This window comes from Mastacembelus armatus, chromosome 4 (genome assembly GCF_900324485.2).
Source record: "Mastacembelus armatus chromosome 4, fMasArm1.2, whole genome shotgun sequence".
NCBI classification, from domain to species: Eukaryota; Metazoa; Chordata; class Actinopteri; order Synbranchiformes; family Mastacembelidae; genus Mastacembelus; species Mastacembelus armatus.
Window position 1 is genome coordinate 6,081,944 of NC_046636.1, and position 19,700 is coordinate 6,101,643.

At 39.9% G+C, this 19,700-nt stretch overlaps 1 protein-coding gene across 1 annotated transcript in view; it reads left to right on the forward strand.

The window, feature by feature from the left end:
- Positions 1–19,700, forward strand: part of cachd1 (cache domain containing 1) — a 64,925-nt gene that overhangs the window by 37,331 nt on the left and 7,894 nt on the right. Inside the window, exons 5-23 of the mRNA XM_026323815.2 lie at positions 3,159–3,285; positions 4,165–4,309; positions 4,416–4,632; positions 4,834–4,983; positions 7,313–7,594; positions 8,053–8,202; positions 10,444–10,567; positions 10,713–10,830; positions 12,233–12,401; positions 12,513–12,655; positions 13,534–13,715; positions 13,920–14,030; positions 14,933–15,055; positions 15,675–15,774; positions 16,116–16,232; positions 16,810–16,970; positions 17,311–17,397; positions 18,486–18,602; positions 18,971–19,122. Coding sequence (XP_026179600.1) covers positions 3,159–3,285; positions 4,165–4,309; positions 4,416–4,632; positions 4,834–4,983; positions 7,313–7,594; positions 8,053–8,202; positions 10,444–10,567; positions 10,713–10,830; positions 12,233–12,401; positions 12,513–12,655; positions 13,534–13,715; positions 13,920–14,030; positions 14,933–15,055; positions 15,675–15,774; positions 16,116–16,232; positions 16,810–16,970; positions 17,311–17,397; positions 18,486–18,602; positions 18,971–19,122 — 2,775 coding nt within the window. The remainder of the gene's footprint in view (positions 1–3,158; positions 3,286–4,164; positions 4,310–4,415; positions 4,633–4,833; positions 4,984–7,312; positions 7,595–8,052; positions 8,203–10,443; positions 10,568–10,712; positions 10,831–12,232; positions 12,402–12,512; positions 12,656–13,533; positions 13,716–13,919; positions 14,031–14,932; positions 15,056–15,674; positions 15,775–16,115; positions 16,233–16,809; positions 16,971–17,310; positions 17,398–18,485; positions 18,603–18,970; positions 19,123–19,700) is intronic.

Sequence of the window (19,700 nt, forward strand, 5' to 3'; positions counted from 1 at the left end):
AACTGACTAAAATTTAGACAAAGGACAAGTGTCCTGTTGGCTCCTTAGTTCTTTTGCCATTGCTTGGTTAGTGGTGCTGCACCTCCTGTTTCCAGAGAAATATCAAGCTGTACTACATGCATTTATGACACACATGACACACATGAACCATTATTTGGAATAATAGGCCACTTTCCCACATTGTAAAATCCCTGCCAGCTCTGTTCAGAACGTTTCGCTACATAACAGAGGGCTGTTTCACTTTAACACATCTTTGAGGGACTGCTTAAAGGCATCATGCTTCAAATAAAGTGCTTGTCAGAGTATTATAAGTACATTAAAGTAAAGTAATGAAGTAAGTTGTTGTTATTATTATTTTTATTGTTATACAGCTTATATACTAGTGCCACCCTTGAGTGTAAACATTCAGAGCAGATACTGTATAAAAGCTGTTTCAGGAAGCACTTTGTACAAACTACCACATTTGAATTACACTGAATCCTTCAGTCTTCCATTGCACAATGGCTATTGCTTTCTTTGCCATCCCCTTTCTCTATGAAACATCGAGCATCATTTGTTCTTCCTCTTGGATCCCATTGCTGCTCCCCATCTCCTATTTTTTCCAGATATCCCAGCTTGTTCATGTCTGTGCACACCATTCATAATGTGTTCCATTCATAACACGTCACCGTCTGCAGGGTTGTATTTTTTTTATAGGCCAGGCATGATGAGTTCAAGTTACCCCTCCACCTCCTCTCTCCTCTCCCTGTCCCTCACACTCAGCCCTCCTTGACCCCCATGCTCCCAGTGCATTGATTCTCTCCCATTTGTCTCAGCCCAGTCTAAACAAGCAGCCAGAGAGCGGAGGGAGGGAGCGGGTGGGAGAGTGAGGGATAATTGAGAGAGAGAATGATGAATTAAGGGAAGAAGAAAGGGGTGAGAGCCGATTGAAATGGAGTAATTGTATCAAGACTGCATTGTATTCTGGCCATATTCTCTCCTCTCATCTTTCATTTTACATTTTTGTTGGGAGGAAGGGGATCATGGTAGTGAAATAGTGGATGTTTGTTACATCAATGGTGATATCAACAGGTGGAAGTGAAAAGATTGGTGGATGAGAGATGACTAAGTTGGAGTGCTGTGTGATCAGAGGACTAATTTGAGTCATCTTCTCTCCTTCATCCATTTTTTCATTTTGCAGTCTAATTTCCTAAGCATGTTCATCCATTTTCTGGATTCAATTTAGTCTCACCTCAACCATCACATTTTGTAAATTATTTCTGAGGGGTTCTTGTATGTAACTCCAGATTCAGGCTGACCGATATTTTCCTTGCCAAGTTGTTTTGCTATGTGTGTGACAGGTTGTGAAGCTAAACATCAAATTAAGCTTCCAGAAATGCATGCAAGTACAATCTGAAGAATAGTGACATTTTCTTATGCACCAACCTGCGGTTGACCTTTGGTTTTGGGTGAAATGTCTCAACAGCTATTGGATTGGTGCATGAAATTTAATGTAGACATTCATTTAGAACTCATGTGATCCTGACTTTCCATACAATACGATGGTCAGGTTTCAATTTTAAATGAGTCCACTAGAATCTGTGAAACTAATTCCCACTACTTTTAGCTCCAATTAAAGTGCTAATTAGAAAATATTAGGTGATGACAATATAGGAAAAATCAGCATGTTAGCCTCCTGGCATTTGTCTGGATTTGCAGACTATCATCTGTAGGGTCTGAGGGAAAGAAGTACCATTGTGCAATCCCCAGAGCCTTTCACAGTAGATCAAAATGAGGGTGAACTCACATAGCTCTTTGAGTATGTGCTTCTGATGTTTCTGTAATATATTTATGATTCCATAATGTGATACTTAAAGCTATACCCAAACAGTATTTATGTATGATTATAGATACAGATGTATCAAATGGGTCATTTGCGATAGTCAAGTGTAGTAACGATGTAGGAATCGGGGGTTATTTGGGTCCTATGTCTTTGCTTACCCATCCGTTTCTGGGAAGATCTAAACATCGGTGGCAGAGTGGAGCACTGTAGCCTGACAGATGTATACATAGCCCTTCTTCCATGTCAACACAACTGAGTGGTTCCTGTTTATATGAGCCTCAGAGATGAATGGAATGACTGGGCAGGGGTGATGTATGATCAGCAATTCTGGTGTGCAAGAACGTTCTGAGTCTTAAAAAATAGTTCTTTTCCAACATATGCATATTTTATGTCCAACCAGAAAGGGGTGTATTTAGTTCCTTGCCATAGGGTTACATAAAGCTGTATTAGGTATGAAACGAGGTAAGTTAGCAGACATTTACGTTTTTCCATGAAGAGGATATTCCCCTTGAACTTTTTCTTGGCACTTACATTTCATTTGTGTGGAGAAGAAAATTGTCAAATTTCCATTTTTCTTTCAAGCGTCAGTCATGTGTTGCCAGATAGCAATAAAAATGAATGAGGCAAAGTTTATGTTGTGTTCCTTGAGGGGGAAAATTTCACTTCACTTTCTATCTGAATAAACTTGATAAGTTGACACCCATGTACTTACAATTCTGCTTTAACTAAAGATGTCCAAAACTGTGTCCAATAATTATAGCAACCCCACATACCCCGTCTGTCACTGGCAAGGTGTAATATTATGTCCTCACAACAGCATAACTACCCAAATTAGCCCACAATATCTAATGGCAAGAAAACAATTGGGAAGAAAGCATGATAGTGAAAAATACCAGATATCATGATGTTATTGAGTGAAAACGACAAGATGCTTATCTTATTTTTATCTTTTGTACAGCACCTTGGTTTTATTTATGGGCTTTATGAATAAATTTAATATGGTCTGATACATGAAGAGACATGGAGTATATTTTTAACACTAATTCTGTCATGTGAGTGGTTTGTCTAAATCACCCTGCTTCACACAGGAATCACAGTTCACTGCTGAACTTGAAAAGCCTCCCTACTGGAAGAGATCAGGGCATTTAAGGTTAAATCCTAAAGTACTGGTCTCCTTAGTTGCTCATCAGTATTTTCTCCGACCTGTTTGCCTTTCCCATTTCCCCCTTTTCCTTGAACTTTATCTTTCCCTTTTCTGCTATCCTTTTCCAATGTGCCCTTCAATTCTGCACTTATTTTAAATTTTCCCTGTTCTCTCCGACTCCTTCTTCTGCAGTGTTGGCAGACAACCTGAAGTCCAACCCAGGGATAAAGTGGCAGTACTTCAGCTCAGAGGAGGGCATCTTCACAGTCTTTCCTGCCCACAAGTTCCACTGTAAAGGAAGTTACGAGCACCGCAGCAGGTATTGATCAACCTCTTCTTTCCTCAAATCATTCAGCTGTTTGACTGGGTAAAGAAACAAAATAATTGAATAAACTGCTAGACCTATGGTTTGTCAGCAGGCATCACTTAGCGGACTATTAGAACAGACTGACTGAGGTCAAAACCACAACTACTTGTTCCTGCCTTCATCTTCCTCATCCTCTTCCACCCTTTCGTCCTTCTCTGTCAGTTGCTGTGGGGTGGCTCAGAGGGCATGTTGATGGCATGCTGCTCTCACACACCCTGACTACATATGCTCTTGGCAGAAATGTGGCTCTGTACCACTAAAGCCTGTTGGAATTTCACACCTCCAGTGTGGGTTTTTTGTGTCTATGGCTGAAAGATGTCTTTTTCTCTTCTCTTTTGTTTCTATATTCTTTGTTTCTATTGCCGATGCATTTTGCATTGGTTCTCACTTTTTAAAATTTTAGATTTTTTTTCCTGTTCAAATGGGTGAGCTGACATACAGCCATGAGAGAAATGAGATTGCTTAGCTTGCTTCAAGTGTGAATGAGGCTTTGTGAGCTCATTGCTCCTCTTCTGTCCTGTGTTAGAGTCCCCTTGTCCAGCAGACCACACACACAGGCACTGACCCCCGCACCCTCTGCCTGCCTCCACCCCCAGCCAAGTTGATCATTCACATATATATAGTGACACACATCATAAATAACATACACCACATTTTTAAAACAAATCTTGACACAACAGATTCAGATTTTTTTGACTTGTGTATTTACGTTGTTAGTGCAGTTTAGTCTGTTTATTGTTCTATTTATTTCAGCATTTTACTGTTACCGTATTGGGTGTGTTTGTTTCTGCCCATTCATTTCTTTGTGATGTTATATGTGTTTTCCTGCAGGCCTGTGTATGTGTCCGCAGTGCGTCCCCAGTCTAAACACATTGTGGTGATGGTCGACCACGGAGCCTCTGTAACTGACACCCAGCTTCAAATTGCCCGGGACTCTGCACTGGTCATCCTCAATGCCATTGATGAGCATGACAAGGTTGGTAGCATGGAATAAATGTCATATCTTTTACCTTGATCCAAAAAGCCACTTACCTTTATCAATATCAGTGTGACTCCAACCTCCCATTATAACTCCTCTCCAGATCTCTGTTCTGTCAGTGGCAGAGACAGTTCGCTCATGTTCTCTGGACCAGTGCTACAAGAGTTTGCTGTCTCCAGCCACCAGTGAAACCAAGAGAAAGATGAGCACCTTTATTTCCAACATTAAGGCTTCTGATGGAGCCACACAACATGCAGTGGGCTTCCAGAAGGCCTTCCAGCTGCTCCGAAACACCAGCAGCCTTAGCAAGCAGAGCACAAGTAAGAATTGTGATGAAGAGGAGAGCAATACTGTTAAATTGTAGTGATGCTGCATATTGTTTGTGCTGCGTCAGTGACCACTTACAGCTCTTTTGCACAGTAGTTTTTTTTGTATAGTTTGTGTGTAACAGTATAATCAACTTTCTGTTGTTGTATTGATATTAATTAAAGTGTGCTGTGTATGTTCCTGTCCTTTATCAGCGACAGACATGATGATCATCTACCTCTCGTCCGGTATCACGTCTCGAGAGTCATCTGAGCAGGAAAAGAAAGCAACACTCAGTGTGGTGAGGGAGGAGAACCGACACCTCAACAACTCAGTCATGATCCTCACCTACGCTCTCATGAATGGTAAGTCACGAGAAAATGGTCTTTGTAATAGTGATATGAAAGTACAACCTTAAAAAAAACACATCTTTTTTGGAAATACAGCACAACCATAGAAAAGGTTTGGCCATAACTTAGCCTATAGGTACTAATGTAAATTTCATTTGTTCTGCACATATATGAGGCTTCGTTCCCTTTCGACTCTGCTGGGAGCTGTTTCTGTGTCTTAGCTATTTTTCTTTATGTTCTTGGAGACAGTGTGTTCAGGAGAAGGAGGAAGGTTAGAACGGTGCTCACAAACCTCAAACCTCAAAGCCTTTTTGTTTTTATTGTGTGCGTCTGTGCGTCTGTGTTGGCGTGTATGCTTTCTTTTCCTCTTTCATTGTCCTTGTCCATCCATCTGCCTCCTCTGTTTCCCACCACCTTCTGCAACACACATACACACCCCTTTGCTGTGCATGCATTAGCCCACGATTCATACAAATAATTTTTGTGCTGGAGAATGGAAATTAGGTAGATCTAAGAGAAGAGAGAGTAAGACTTCAAAGGGCGCACAGCTCACTCTGTGTGTTACTGACAGAGGACCTTCACTGTTTAAAGAGCTCCATGATGAAAAGGATACAGAAATCTGTCGTACTCTGAGTTTATTAGCATTGCATATCCAAAAAACATTTGTTTTTTTTCCGGCTCTATTGCACACAGCTGAAAGGCCCACTCTGGGCGTGTGCGTGTCCTACTCCCTGCATCCCCTGCCAAATGTGAAGTGTTGATTGTTCAAGGAGATCAGCAGTCCCTTGGTAGGATAATACACAGTTGTTTGTATGTGCATTGATGAGATGCCCACCTCTGTCACCAAAATAGTCTGATTGTCTGACTTAATTCTGCCTTGTCAAAATGAATATGGTTTCTACTTGTTTCTTTTCTACATTTTGATCATAACCTCTTTACTCATTGTATTTTGTATATACCTCTACGTGGATACCTGTATATACCCTTCAGTTTAGTTCATTTAAGGTAAACGTTTTTTAGTTTTTGACCATTGTCCACTGATGTAAACATGGATCTTAACTAGAGTTTGTCAAACTTTTCTTTTTTGCGCTGCAGACCATTTTAATATTGACATTTTTAGCAACAGGCAATAGGGACTGCTCAGAAATAACCTTTAATGGACCATTAAGCCCAATGACATTGCTTCCTTGCAACCTGCTGAAAAACTATCGAAAAATGCAGGTTTCAAAATACGCATCATTTCATTTTGCATATCTTCTTACATGTTTGTTAGGCATGACTGATAACACAATATTTTAGTGACCAGCACCAACAATCCTTTACAACTCCAGTTTCAATTTCCCAAAAATGTAAACTCTGGAATGTAAAGAGGTTTATACAGCAAGAAGAACAGCAACTGACATGCTCTTAGTACTTAAAATAAAAAGAAGTTTGTCTGTCAACAAGATTTCCCATTTTTGTCTGTTTGACATTGCCACCCATGACGACATCACCACCTGTCACTCGTCCAGTGTTGATCACCAGAGCTGAGCCTTAGCATTAAAAAGGGATTATGCTGTTATCCAGTTAGTGATTGGATACTGCCAGACATTATGTGCTCCATTCTTCCTAATAGGTTGTGGGATGCCAAATGTTTCAGGTGACAGCTGTATGGGCTTGCTGTAGTCATCCATTCTCCTCCAAATGACCTCATGGGCTTTGGGGATATAAAGTCTGAAGTGTGTTTTAGTCGCATATTTTTTTTTTAAGTGATGAGGGATTTATCCATGTCATGATCTCTGAGGTTGGCTGATGCATGGGATTATACCCTATAGAAATTATGTTGCAAGATCACAAGCCAAGGCCTGTTATGTACTGCACAGTATGAAATATTGCTGCTTCCGTGATACCGGTCGACACCCATCATTTTGGGAAATCCGTGTGGCAGTGTGTAGTGAAATACTTTGATTAATCATCCTGTTTAATGTAACCTTATTGCTGCTTGGCCACATAAACTGAAAGACATTAAATGTTTTCAAAATACACCTGTCTTTTCAAAGATTCTTCATGAATTTAAGCCACTGTTTGATGGAAGGTCTGTGCTATCCAGCTCCTTTAAGGAAGCACACAGCTGGAAGGGAAAAGGGAAAAGCTGTTTGCTCTTTTTACCTCGCTATCAGCCACTCGCTCCACTTTTCATTTGTACAATTAACCTGTACAATTACATTAGCCCTTCTGTCATGCCGTCAGTTGTCGATTTGTTCTTAATATCCTTGCTTCATTAAATCAAATTAAACACATTCTGTCATCGCCTGTGCCCTCCCTTTCCTAAACCCATTCTCTACCCATATCCCTGCTCCTTCAGAGGGAGTAACAGGTCTGAAGGAGTTGGCCTTCCTGAGGGACCTCGCAGAGCAGAATTCAGTGAAGTATGGTGTCGACCGAACATCAGACCGAGACCGATTCCCTGTGGCATCATCATCAGGGTCAGCAGCAGCTTCCATACCAGTGGTGAAGGGTAGCATGATGGTTTTGAACCAGCTGAGCAACCTGGAAACAACAGTGGGCCGCTTTTACATTAACCTGCCCAACCGCATGATCGACCTGGCACGCTTCAGCCTGCCATATGCTGACCCCATGGGAGATGGTGAGCATTCTGGACCCAGCTAGACCAGACCTTTGGTTTGGCCTTACACTGAGTTTTGGATTATGGTCAGATAGCTAAGCTTTTAATCTGGAGTGAATTGTAATGAGTCAAATCAAAAGGAACAAAAAGAACATGAATTAATCAGTAATAATTAACACCCAGCCTATTAACAGGCTGGACACTGATCAAGCTGACATTATGTTGGTAGCAGTTGCATCATCATTTTAATAAAATAAATCTGCTTTAATGACTTATTTCTGGTTGATCCAGGTGCAGGTGACAATTCTGAAGTCAAAAATCAAGCACATCAACATGTTTGCTGGAATTAAAATGAAATGTAGTTTATCTGAACACTAGCAGAAACAGCTCTAATTAACTCAAATTTAAACAAGGTGGATATAGATAACTTGTCTGAGCTTGTGTAAACTTTACTTTGATTCTCCTTCTCTGTTCACCAGGCTTTATTATGACTGTGAGCCGGCCGTGTTATTTTGGTAACCTTCTCCTGGGTGTGGTTGGGGTGGATGTGAACCTGGCCTACATCTTAGAGGATGTTACATACTACCAAGACTCCCTGGCTTCATACACTTTCCTCATTGACAACAAAGGTTAGTTATAGAGATACAAGACCTGTGAGTGGGAGAAAACATTATTCTAGTGCCCATGCATTCATAATTGTTCATCATCTAAGTACCATATAAATCTTCTGCTTCCCTTTTTACAGCTCGTGCTCAGCAGCATTAACAGCAGTTTTTATAGGTACTGTACCACATAAGGCTGTAAAGACCTGTTCTCTAAATAAACCTTTCTCTAGTTATACAAAACATAACAGAACAGAGTCAGCCTGTTGCTTAGATGTCTAAGCCAGTAAGAAAACAAGCATTAGTTTAGATAAAAACATGTCTTGGTGTTCTTGGTGTTGTGGAATTATATTTTATTTTGTCTGTTTTAACTTCCTCCACAATCATTATTCCTTATTATACTTGGTAGTACAAGCACTTCTTTGGCTTTTTATTCTGTGTTGACCCATGCCTCAGCGCTGTGCTACAACACAGGGTGGTAGTGTTTATGTCCAGTCTTGGTTTGTCTTGGCCTCAGCTGAGGAGTCTTGACTAAACCACCGGTCCTGTTTTAACACGTAAGTCGTGTTGTCGGCCTGGCGGGACAGTGTTTGCTACATGTCACTGTAGTTGTAGTTGGTCACCTGACTTATACTGGCTGAAAAGTTAGCTACAGAAAACTAATGGGGAAAAGTAGAGAATATAAAATTGACTTTTGAAAAACTAAAATAATTTACTGTCACGTTTCTTCCCAGTTTTAATTTTTCATCATGGCCGTTCTTCAGAACGTGATCCAATCCAATTGTGTAACTTTTCACTTTTCTGAAAGCACTTTTTAATCCGCTGCTGGCAACAGTGGTAAAAATGGACAGTGTTGAAAAAATGTCAAAAATCTGGGGGAGAGGAGTTTGTGGAGTGTTTACAGGTCTTTAAATGTTTACACCCCTGTCACCCCTGTTAAATAAGCTGCTTTAACCTGGTTTGATTTATGTATGGTTTGGGGCCTGTGATGCTGATTAAATGCAAGAACCAGGCATGATTTAATAAAAAACAAACTGAAGTTGAAAGGAAAGGCAGCACACATTTTTGACGAGCTTAAAAGAGGAGGGAGTTGAGGACAGGTGGAAAATGTTTAGAGGGTGAGGCTTTGGGATAGGAGGAGGGAGATGATGGGAAGTATCATGAAGGAGAGACATAAAACATGTGAAGCAAATAACATTCACTCACTTACTCACCTAGCGGTTCTGTGTTCAGCATAAGAATGTAATAAAGCTAATTACTGAGAGTGGATTTTTACAGCTGGTGAAGGGCTACTCTCTTTTTTTTCCTCTACATCTGTTTGTTATTGTAACAAATATGCCATCAAATTACAGCTTATTACTGCAATGTGCTTATTAGTGCAGTAATTTGGTAAATATTGACAAATGAGTCTCATTAAAGTTATTAGCTGGTATTCAAAATGACTGCTGCCAGTTGCAGTTTAGGTAAATACACCCCTCATAAGAAGCTTTTGGACTTGAAACTAAAAAATAGATAAGTGTATAAGATATTTTTTCTATGGAGGGCACTTAGTTTACCTAATGTATGCTGTGTAGTGTAGTCTGCTATAGACAAGGACAGAGGTATATTGTACAATACAGCAAAATAATACACCTGCTGCTTTCTTTTATTTTATTAAGCACACATACATATACACAGGCTTTTTCATCATATATAGAGTGTATTAGAACTGTGCAAAAAGCACAAGATATTTTGTTTGTTTACTCCCTTCAAAACAGCTTGGCTTTCATTCCTATTTCTTGAGGCCTTTTTGTCTCCCAAAATGATTACTTCTGCTGTGAGAGCAGTGTTTATCATAGCACTACCAGACTAGTGTTTGCCACTGAGTTGTTTTTTTTTTTTTTTTTTAAGATGTGTTTGAAGGTTAGGTGCTGTTGCTTTGTTCAGGTGAATTTAAGATTTGAGGGAAAAGCAGCATTAAAATTAAACCACATTGGTTTATGCTGTGACCTTGTAGCAACAACAGTTTGACTATTATTAGATTCAAATATTAATTGGTTTGGTAATGAAGACATATGTACTACCTAAAGCATAATCCATCTACCACCCAAGTTGCTTTTTGGGAGAGGTTACATGCACAAGTGTCAAACTGTATCTGGTGTGAAAAATAACCTGAGATGAGGAATTCTACACTCTTTAAAATACTGTTTTTGAAGAAGATTGTTGTTTCAGTAACTTTGGAGCCAACACCAATTTATGATGTCATTGTAAACTTGTTTGACTCCCCAGGTTACACCCTGATGCACCCATCGCTAACACGCCCTTACCTGATGACTGAGCCTCCCCTGCACACAGATATTATCCACTATGAAAATATCCCAGGATTCCCTGCTGTCCGACAGAACATCCTTAGGTAAGCGACAATGAGGTATAATTTAACTGAATATAAATAACAGTTTTAAAGTTATGTTCAGTTTCTTAATCCATCTGAAGATGCGCTTCAAGTCTGATTAAAACAGTACATAGTATAGTTCATAGTTTGTTTTGTCTTTTTTCAGCCTCCCTCTAGGCAGTCAGATTATTGCTGTTCCACTCAACTCCTCTTTGTCCTGGCACACAAACCGACTCAGAGACAACAGCAAAGATGCATACAATGTCAGCTATGCCTGGAAACTGGTAGGTGATGGTATAGATGACTGAGACATAGCATATGTATTTGCTAATGACTAGTGACATTTAGTTTCACTGTACAGCATTTTGCCATCAGACGTGATTAAATCATAAACTCTCTGCTCAAAATACTTGCAGACACATTTACAATAAAAATAAGTCCTCATAAAGTACACTCATTTATCCAATTCTTACCGTGTACATAATTTTACTGTTTACCAAAGGGAGGTAACTATATGAATACAAAGATATAAACAGATGAATAAGACAGAACCTGACATTTTAAGAGTCTTAATTTGGATGCTAGTATGCAGGAATAAACATGTGCAAAATGATCCTATCTTTGAAGCACAGCAAGTGCTTGCACAGTCAGAACAAAAGTCAATGATGATCTTTGTCTTAGGGTCATCATGATAGTGAAACAATCAAACCCCCTCTGTAAATATTTCTTTATCATTACTGTGTGACTGTCTAAAAGCAGTCTTGAGATTTATGCTCCCAGTCTTTGTGTCTCCACCAAACCTCTGCCACCTTAAATTAGGCAGTGTAAAAAAAAAAACAAAAAAAAAAAAAAACTACTCTCACACCCAGAAACAGTCTGTTCCTTGAACCTGCCTTTCCTCTTTAAGTGTCAAGGTTTAGGAACAAATGGCAACAAGACAGCAATAACATCATGCCACACTGAATCTTTCTGCTTTTTGACATTTACACTTTTGGCAGGAGCAAAAATATCACACTTAATTTAGGCATTTCACTTTTAGCCTTTTTAAAAAGCTTATGACATTTTGTTTTTTTCCCCCTGGCACTGTAGTTCAAACACATCACTTTTGTGGTAGCTCATGGATCATTATGCAAAATGTTTGGTATGATTTGCCTCAGCATTTGGGACCAGAGTAGCCCTGCAGAGTTCATTAAGAATCAGTCAGGTGGAAGCAGTTGTTAAACCAGACCTTTATCTTCTCTGGAAGACACCTGCAGCTCATAAAACACCAACTGTGATGTCTCACACTGGAGAAACAGGGGGCAAATATGGATTGGAGAGTGTTCAATGTCACAGCTGGCTTCTAGTTTTGAGTGTAGAAATTACATTAGTGGACAGTGTTTTACATGTCCATCTCTTGTCCCTTTCTACAGGACTGCCTGCAATATGTTTGCCTCAAAGAATAGAACGATATTCTATATTCTTATGTTAAAAAACTCCACGAGTAGACCAAAACCAAACAATGATGATCGTTATTTGACCCGTCTAGACTACAGACTATTTTACTCTAGTTACTCTACTAGACACTGGCACAGACTAATGCATTTTTCACTTCATGCTAACAGTAACAAAACGCTGTATATCGTCAGCTTTAGCCTTTAATGTGACATAAAGACTAAGCCTCCTCCTTTCCTGTCTTGTCTTCAGGTTCAGGACACGTCGTTCATCCTGTGCATTGTGTACGTGCAGCCTGAGATCCCAGTGAAACAGCTGAAGAACCTGAACACAGCTCCCAGCTCTAAGCTGCTCTACCATCGTTTAGATCTGCTGGGCCAGCCCAGTTCCTGCCTACACTTCAAACAACTCGCCACTGTCGGTAAGAAATCCACACACCTGTACTAATATCTAACAACTTAAAATGATAATTTTAGTCTACAAACTATTTTTGTCCTGTAGTCAGCTCCAAAAACTTTTCTATCCTTCTCAGAGTCCCCCACAGTGATGTTGGCAGCTGGGAGTTTCTCCTCCCCCTATGAGCACCTCAGCCAGCCAGAAACAAAGCGTATGGTGGAGCACTACACCGCCTACCTCAGTGATAACACCAGGCTCATAGCCAACCCAGGCCTGAAGGTACACAGGCACACAAGCCTGGGAAACGCATGCAACTTAACAGCAGAGAGCTGACAAACACATGGCACACAGCCAGCCCAGCCCTGCAGTCAACTCTTAGACATTTACACTAAGCACATACAAAAACAATTAAACACTATCAATGACTTTTTAATACCTGTGAGTCCTTACAAATGCATTTAATAGCAACTTATTTTATTCCTTGAGACATTGAACAAAACTATCTGGATTTAACTTTGAAACGTACAAATTTTAAATGAGGTTCTGCATCTTTAGGAAGAGGATGAACCCCCACATGGTTTTTGGCAGTCTGTGTGCATTCCTGTCCTGGGGGGAGCAGAATTTGAACTCTAAGCCCTAGTCCCAGCTTTGATTCCCAGGCTTGTCTTAAAGACCCCCTCCAGTGACCTCATCACCCCTTTCAAACTCAGACGCTTCTCTGATAATGGTGTTGGGATGTGATATTTCAGGGTATTTTTCAGAGCTTTAGGAGTAATGGAATTCCTTTTGAATACTGGCTTTCAGAGCTTTTTCTGTTTGCGATTTCTTGATTTTCTTTGAAAACTGTGACCTTTAGCAGAAATGGAATTCACTGATTTCAAGTTTAATTTAAGTGCAGCATTCAGTAGAAGAGTAGAAATACTGTCGTTACTTTGAAAACAGGATTACCCTTTTTTTCTGGTTTGTGTGTAGTTTGACTTGAAGTATAGTTGTTGAAAGTTTTAGCCAACTTCTATTTCTCCTCCTGCTTCTCTAAACTTTCCTCAACTTTTCTGTCCTACTTGTTTTGGCTCTTTTCCTTTTCTGTCTCCTTTCCCCCTTCTTTGTGCCCTCACTGTCTCTTCTCTTTTTCTCCCTTCATCTTTTCCCCTCTGCAGTCCTCTGTCAGGAATGAGGTTATGGCGACCAGTCATGTCACGGATGAGTGGATGACACTAATGGAAATGAGTAGCCTCAACTGCTACATTGTGCGCCGTTACATAGCAACCCCCAGCGGGGTGCTCCGGATTTACCCAGGATCACTGATGGACAAAGCCTTCGACCCAACCCGCAGACAATGGTAAGGCTTACTGTGGAGGGTGTGAAGAGAGGAAGGAATGGGTGTCTCCCTCCCTCTCTGTCTCTGTGTGTGTGTGTGTAATACAGATTTGATAAGCCTTATTGTTTTACTACTTTACTGTGACACGGTTTTTTTTTTTCTATAAAAGATTTGAGAGTAGAAATAATTAGCATTAACCCTCTGCCTCTGTGATGTGTTGTGTAGGTACCAGCATGCTGTGGCTAACCCTGGCCTCATCACCTTCACAGGGCCTTACCTGGATGTGGGTGGGGCGGGATATGTTGTCACTATCAGCCACACTATCCATGCTTCCAGGTAAGAAAATTGAGTGCTATAGTTTACTTCGTCAGAGGTTATCAAGTCCTAAAGGTCAAGTCTCTTCCTGTTCAAATATAGCCCATTAACAGAATCACTGTGGACAGTTAAGCTCTCAGCCTGAAGGTCACCTCAGTTCTTTCTGTGCTGCTGAGCACATTAGGTGAACATATCTTTCCAGAAGACATTGCTTCTATGGTTTTTTTTATGGCGATGGGTTGCTAGCTTGATGCCCAACCCTTTTTCGCAGCACCTGGTATTCTTAAACAGTTTCCTGTCCATGTACTATCCAAACTGGATCCTGCTTACCTCCTGATGGTGGACATGGTTTGAGAGAGACTACAAAAGACCATTGACTACCTTTGTATCAGGGCTGTTTAGTGGGTGACATAATATTCTTCAAGTAAAAGGTCTGGGTTCAGTCATTATTATCATTCAAATATCTGTATTCCTGCTAACTCCTGATGAGCAGCCTCTTACACCCTGTCCAACTATAGAAGTTACTGCACAGTGTTTTCTGCACAGCTTATTGTAGCAGGAGGCTGTAACTGCAGCTGAGATTAACATGTTTATGTTTCTAGTTCAGTGAGCCTGAAGTACATCTCACTAGTACAGCGTCAGTACAATATGAACTGTTTTCCATGGTTCATGCAAATGTTCAGTATATACACAAACACTCACTATCAGTGTGTTCCTGGCTCAGTAAGCATATCATTTTGCAGTCTGTTGTCTGCATAAACATAGATTTACAGAATGTGCAGGTGCATTGTGTACAGGTGTTAATGGGGCTTTTTGCTTTTGTAAGTAAACATGTATGTGATGCCAACCATTTAATAGAAGAGGTTAACCTTTTTACAGAATGTTTGAATCCATCCGTGCTGCATTTAACTCTCTCCCTGTAGCTCTCAGATGGCCCCCGGTTATGCAGTTGCAGTGATGGGTATAGACTTCACTCTACGCTACTTCTATAAAGTTCTGCTGGACCTGCTGCCAATCTGCAATCAAGACAAGGGCAATAAGATCAGGTAAGAAGACGATAGATGTGATGGTTGGTTGACTTTTAATTTATTATCGTCTTTTCTTTTTGAACATTTTCTTTTTCATCCCCCCTCCCGTTTTCCCAAGTAAGACTAAAAGAATTAAGCTTGCAGAGAGACTGAGAAGAAAGAGGGTAAAAGCGATAAGCTGATTATCATGGTATTCCTGCTTGAGATGTGGCATTGCCTCAGTTCCAACATATGTTCTCCTGCTTTTATGTCCTCTTTTGTTTTTTGGGTTTTTTTTCCCTTTCTTTTCCACCCCCTACTCTTCCAGTTTGCTCTTCTTGCCATCTTTCTCTCTTCTTTCTGTTCTCTATCTCTCTATGCCTTCTCTGTTGGTGTTCACCGGCCATATAAAAGAGGATTAACCCAAAGAGGTCATGGGGCAGAGAGGAGTATTTGGCAGGAAGTTTTAGGAATGAAGGCAAGCAGAATTGGGCTGCATTATACAGATGGATGAAACTGAATTTAGTACTACAAAAAAGAATAATGGAATTAGTGGCTACTCTATGATTAGATATTTTAATTGAAACACCAGTAGTGACTCACAAGAAACAGTCTGTCTCTACACTCCTGACATTTATTGTATGGGTGTACATTGTAGGTGCTTTATAATGGAGGACAGAGGATACCTGGTTGCCCACCCTACTCTCATTGATCCCAAAGGCCATGCTCCTGCAGAGCAACAGCATATCACACATAAGGTAAAGCACGCAAAGACAAATATACCACTTTAAACATAACAACCACATCTACAGTTCAAATAACATCAAATATGCAGTAACTCAAACAATAAGTGACTTTTTCACCTTATACACTAATACACTAATACAATTTTCTGACAAATGACACATTAATATGGGATAACTGCATTGTAGTAATTTAATTGTACTGTACAACAAGTGAAAACTTTGCACAAACACCTTTATTCTAATCCTTGAACAAGTAAAATATACACTTTCCACTGAGGTTCCCTGCAGTATTTAGTTTGGAATTATATATCGCTTTCATTTCTCACTTTGTCGCCCTGGTTGTGTAACGGCAGGAGCCGCTGGTGGCTAATGACATCCTGAACCACCCCAACTTTGTTAAGAAAAACCTTTGCAACAGTTTCAGTGACCGCACCGTGCAGCGCTTCTACAAGTTCAATACAAGCATAGTGGTAAGTCAGAGACACATACTATAAATGGGTGTATGAAAGGCAACACAGAAACACAGATTCAACCTGATATTATCAATAATAGACAAAACACAGACACACTCCTCAAGGACTTTGTAAGCAATATGTAAATATTTGATAGTATAACACTGCTTCCCAGTGGTTGTCATTGGTGTTGCAACCATTAATTATTTTATTATACATCAGATCAGATTAGATTCAACTTTATTGTCATTCATTTTTACGTCACAAGTATGCATATGAACGAAATTACATTTTCATTGCTCGCAAGCTAGAGGAGCGGTAAAAGCATAATTATATGCCCACATTTTGATTAACATAGGGTATAATACCACCAAGGTTACACCAAGTTTGGTCTAAATGCATGTTGTCTCACTAGTATGTTGTTAATTTTTATATTTATTTATTATTTGTTCATTTATTATTGTTTTAATTTATTATGATTGAAAAAGACTGACCTTCTTAATTGATAGGGTTTTAGATGTAATTGGATTATAAGTCACTTAAACTAGCAGATGTGGGATGATACTGATCCCAGTCTCTCTCTAACTTTTTTCAGGGGGACCTCACCAATCTGGTGCATGGTAGCCATTGTTCTAAGTACCGTCTGACCAGAATCCCTGGTACCAACGCCTTTGCTGGTATTGTCAATGAGACCTGTGATTCTCTGGCGTTCTGTGCCTGCAGCACTGTGGACAGGCTTTGTCTCAATTGCCACAGGTCTCTATTTCATCATCACACTAATGAGGGATTTATTACTCAATTCAAAATCACTTTGGACTGTTGCTCATGTTAAAATTGCATGTTTATTGTAGGAGTTCACAAGAATAATCTTTAGTAAAGATAAGATCTGATAATATAATGCAGCAGTAATAATATATTGTGTTGAATTATATTTTGAATTATGTCATGTAATCAAATGGAAACTCAGCTAGTGAAAAATGACACATATGGATGTGAAAGTAGTTATTAGTTGACCAAAACGCAAACTACGAGGAGTTTATGGTTTTTCATAAGTGTGATGACAGTGTTTCTCACTGAACATGTAACTGTTTTTCAGAATGGAGCAGAATGAGTGTGAGTGTCCATGTGAGTGCCCTCTAGAGGTCAACGAGTGTACAGGCAACCTTACCAATGCTGAAAACAGGTCAGTGTACAGTCCACAAATACTACACTGCCTGTGATTTATGTTTAATGATATAGTAAAGACAAGAAGTGAAAGGCAGAGTATTATAGTGGTTCCAGATGATAGCTTGGTTCTTTTTATAAGGAAGTGTGGAGTGTACCATATAATATGTAATCATGTCTCTAGTGCTGAAAGATGATCTGTGACTAAACGCTGTTTTAAAAGCAGTGCACATTATAACAGAGGGCAAGTAATTATTCTTAATGGAGTGCCCATTAGTGTCTGCTCTTGGAAGCTAAGCAGGTCTGTGCCTGGTTAGTACTTGGATGGGAGACCAACTTGAAAGACCAGGGGCTGCTATCCTCAGACACTGAGGTTGCATCAGGAACGGCATTCGGCATAAAACTGGTCAAATCCACAATGTGGCTCAATTGATCCGCTGTGGCGCCCCTGAATGGGAGTAAGCCGAAAGGGAAGGAAGAAGAAGAAGCTAGGACTTTACGCTCAGTTCAAACAGCAAAGTTCTTATAAAATGGAAAATGGCCTAAGCATTTTACTAAAAATATCCCACTTTGTGTTTGTCATGCAGATACAAAAGAGTTAGCATGTGTGTTTAGAGCATACCTTATCAGCAGCATACATACTGCTTTTCTTACTCTTACTACATTCTTTCATCTATCTGTCCCAGTCTTTTCTTTTACTGTTTTTGCAACTCTGCCCATCTTTCTCTGTGCCTCACACCTCTCTCTCTATTCACCCACGTCTTGTCATTAACCATCAACAGCCTTTGACAGCACATCAGTGTTTCAAATGCCAATTCCTCTTTTATTTCAGACAGACATGTAATTATCATTTTTCACTGTCAGATTTTTCTCTTGTTTTGTGTCAAGCAGCAGAGATGTTTGTCCTTTTTAGAGCAGCTTTTCAGATATTGACATGATGAACACACTGCTTTGTGTTTCTGCTTTAATGTTCCTTTTTGTTAGTTTTGTACTTGGATTTGGTTGAATGTTGTCAGCTGAAAGATTTGACCTAGTTTATGTACTGTACTTCCATCTTTCTGCATTTTTACCTTGTGTGTTTTATGATTGTGTCCTTTTGTTGCACAGGAACCCTAGCTGTGAGGTGCACCAGGAGCCAGTCAGTCTGAATGTGATTGATCCCAATCTGCACGACACTCTGCCTCAGTGCATCAACACTCGCTGCAGCCAGAGATACACCAGCAGGTAAACTACACACACACACACTAAACTAGTCACATGCTCAGTACATATCAACAGGTGTAATATGTACGAAACATTTACCAATACATTCTTACAGAGCCATTAGACATATGCAACAGAAGCACATTAATCTACACAACAGCACAGTGCCGCCCAGTGGTAGTAAATAGGAAGTGTAGTGTTAGGTTTATATTGATGTTGAATTCATTTGGTCAAAGTTTAACTTGAAGTCCACTTATACAAAACATTTAGAACATTATTACCTTAGTGCATGTTTTACCCAGACATGTAACTTTGAGTATTGCATATCATTAGGCTAAACTCTAAGAAACTTATTAGTATTTTATTTTAATCTCCACACCCTGTTTCAGTGATTGCTTCGGCGTGTTGGACTGTGAGTGGTGCATGGTGGACAGCGATGGTAAGACTCATCTCGACAAACCATACTGTGCCCTGCAGAAGGAGTGTTTTGGTGGCATTGTCGGTGCAAAGAGTCCTTATGCAGATGGCCTTGGACTTGTAGGTGAGTGAAACATGAACATAAATCAAGCTATAGATTTAAAGATCCTTTGGTTAGGAAAGATTGTGTTTTTTAACAGTTAAGGTGAAAAGTGTAGTCCCTAGTGTCTTTTCTTCTGTGTACTGTAGTGTCCCATCTAGTAGCTGAGTGATGCCAGCCGGACTTCTTTATATTAAGTCGAAATGTTTCACCACTCATCCAAATGGCTTCTTTCAGTCTCTTAAGTCTGTAGCTTACCATGTCACCCAGCAGAGTAAAGAAACTAACAAGCACAAACAAAAGAAGACTAAAGCTTGTTATTTTCAGGGTCCTTGAGAGAGCAGAAACTTTACTTCTGTAGATCACAGATAACCAGTTTTTCTGGTGGACTTCTCTGTTGTTTGGTTATTTTTCTTTGATTCTGCTGTCAGTCCTTTCTAAAGCAAAACTGGCTATATTACTGTGGCATTTCACACTGATTAGAGAATAAACATGAAGAAGAAAATGTACCAGCATCGCAGCATGAGATGGGATCTGAGCCTGAGCTGCTTGATACTGGCTTGTTATATTGTCACTTCCTAAGCCATCTGAAATCTTTTACA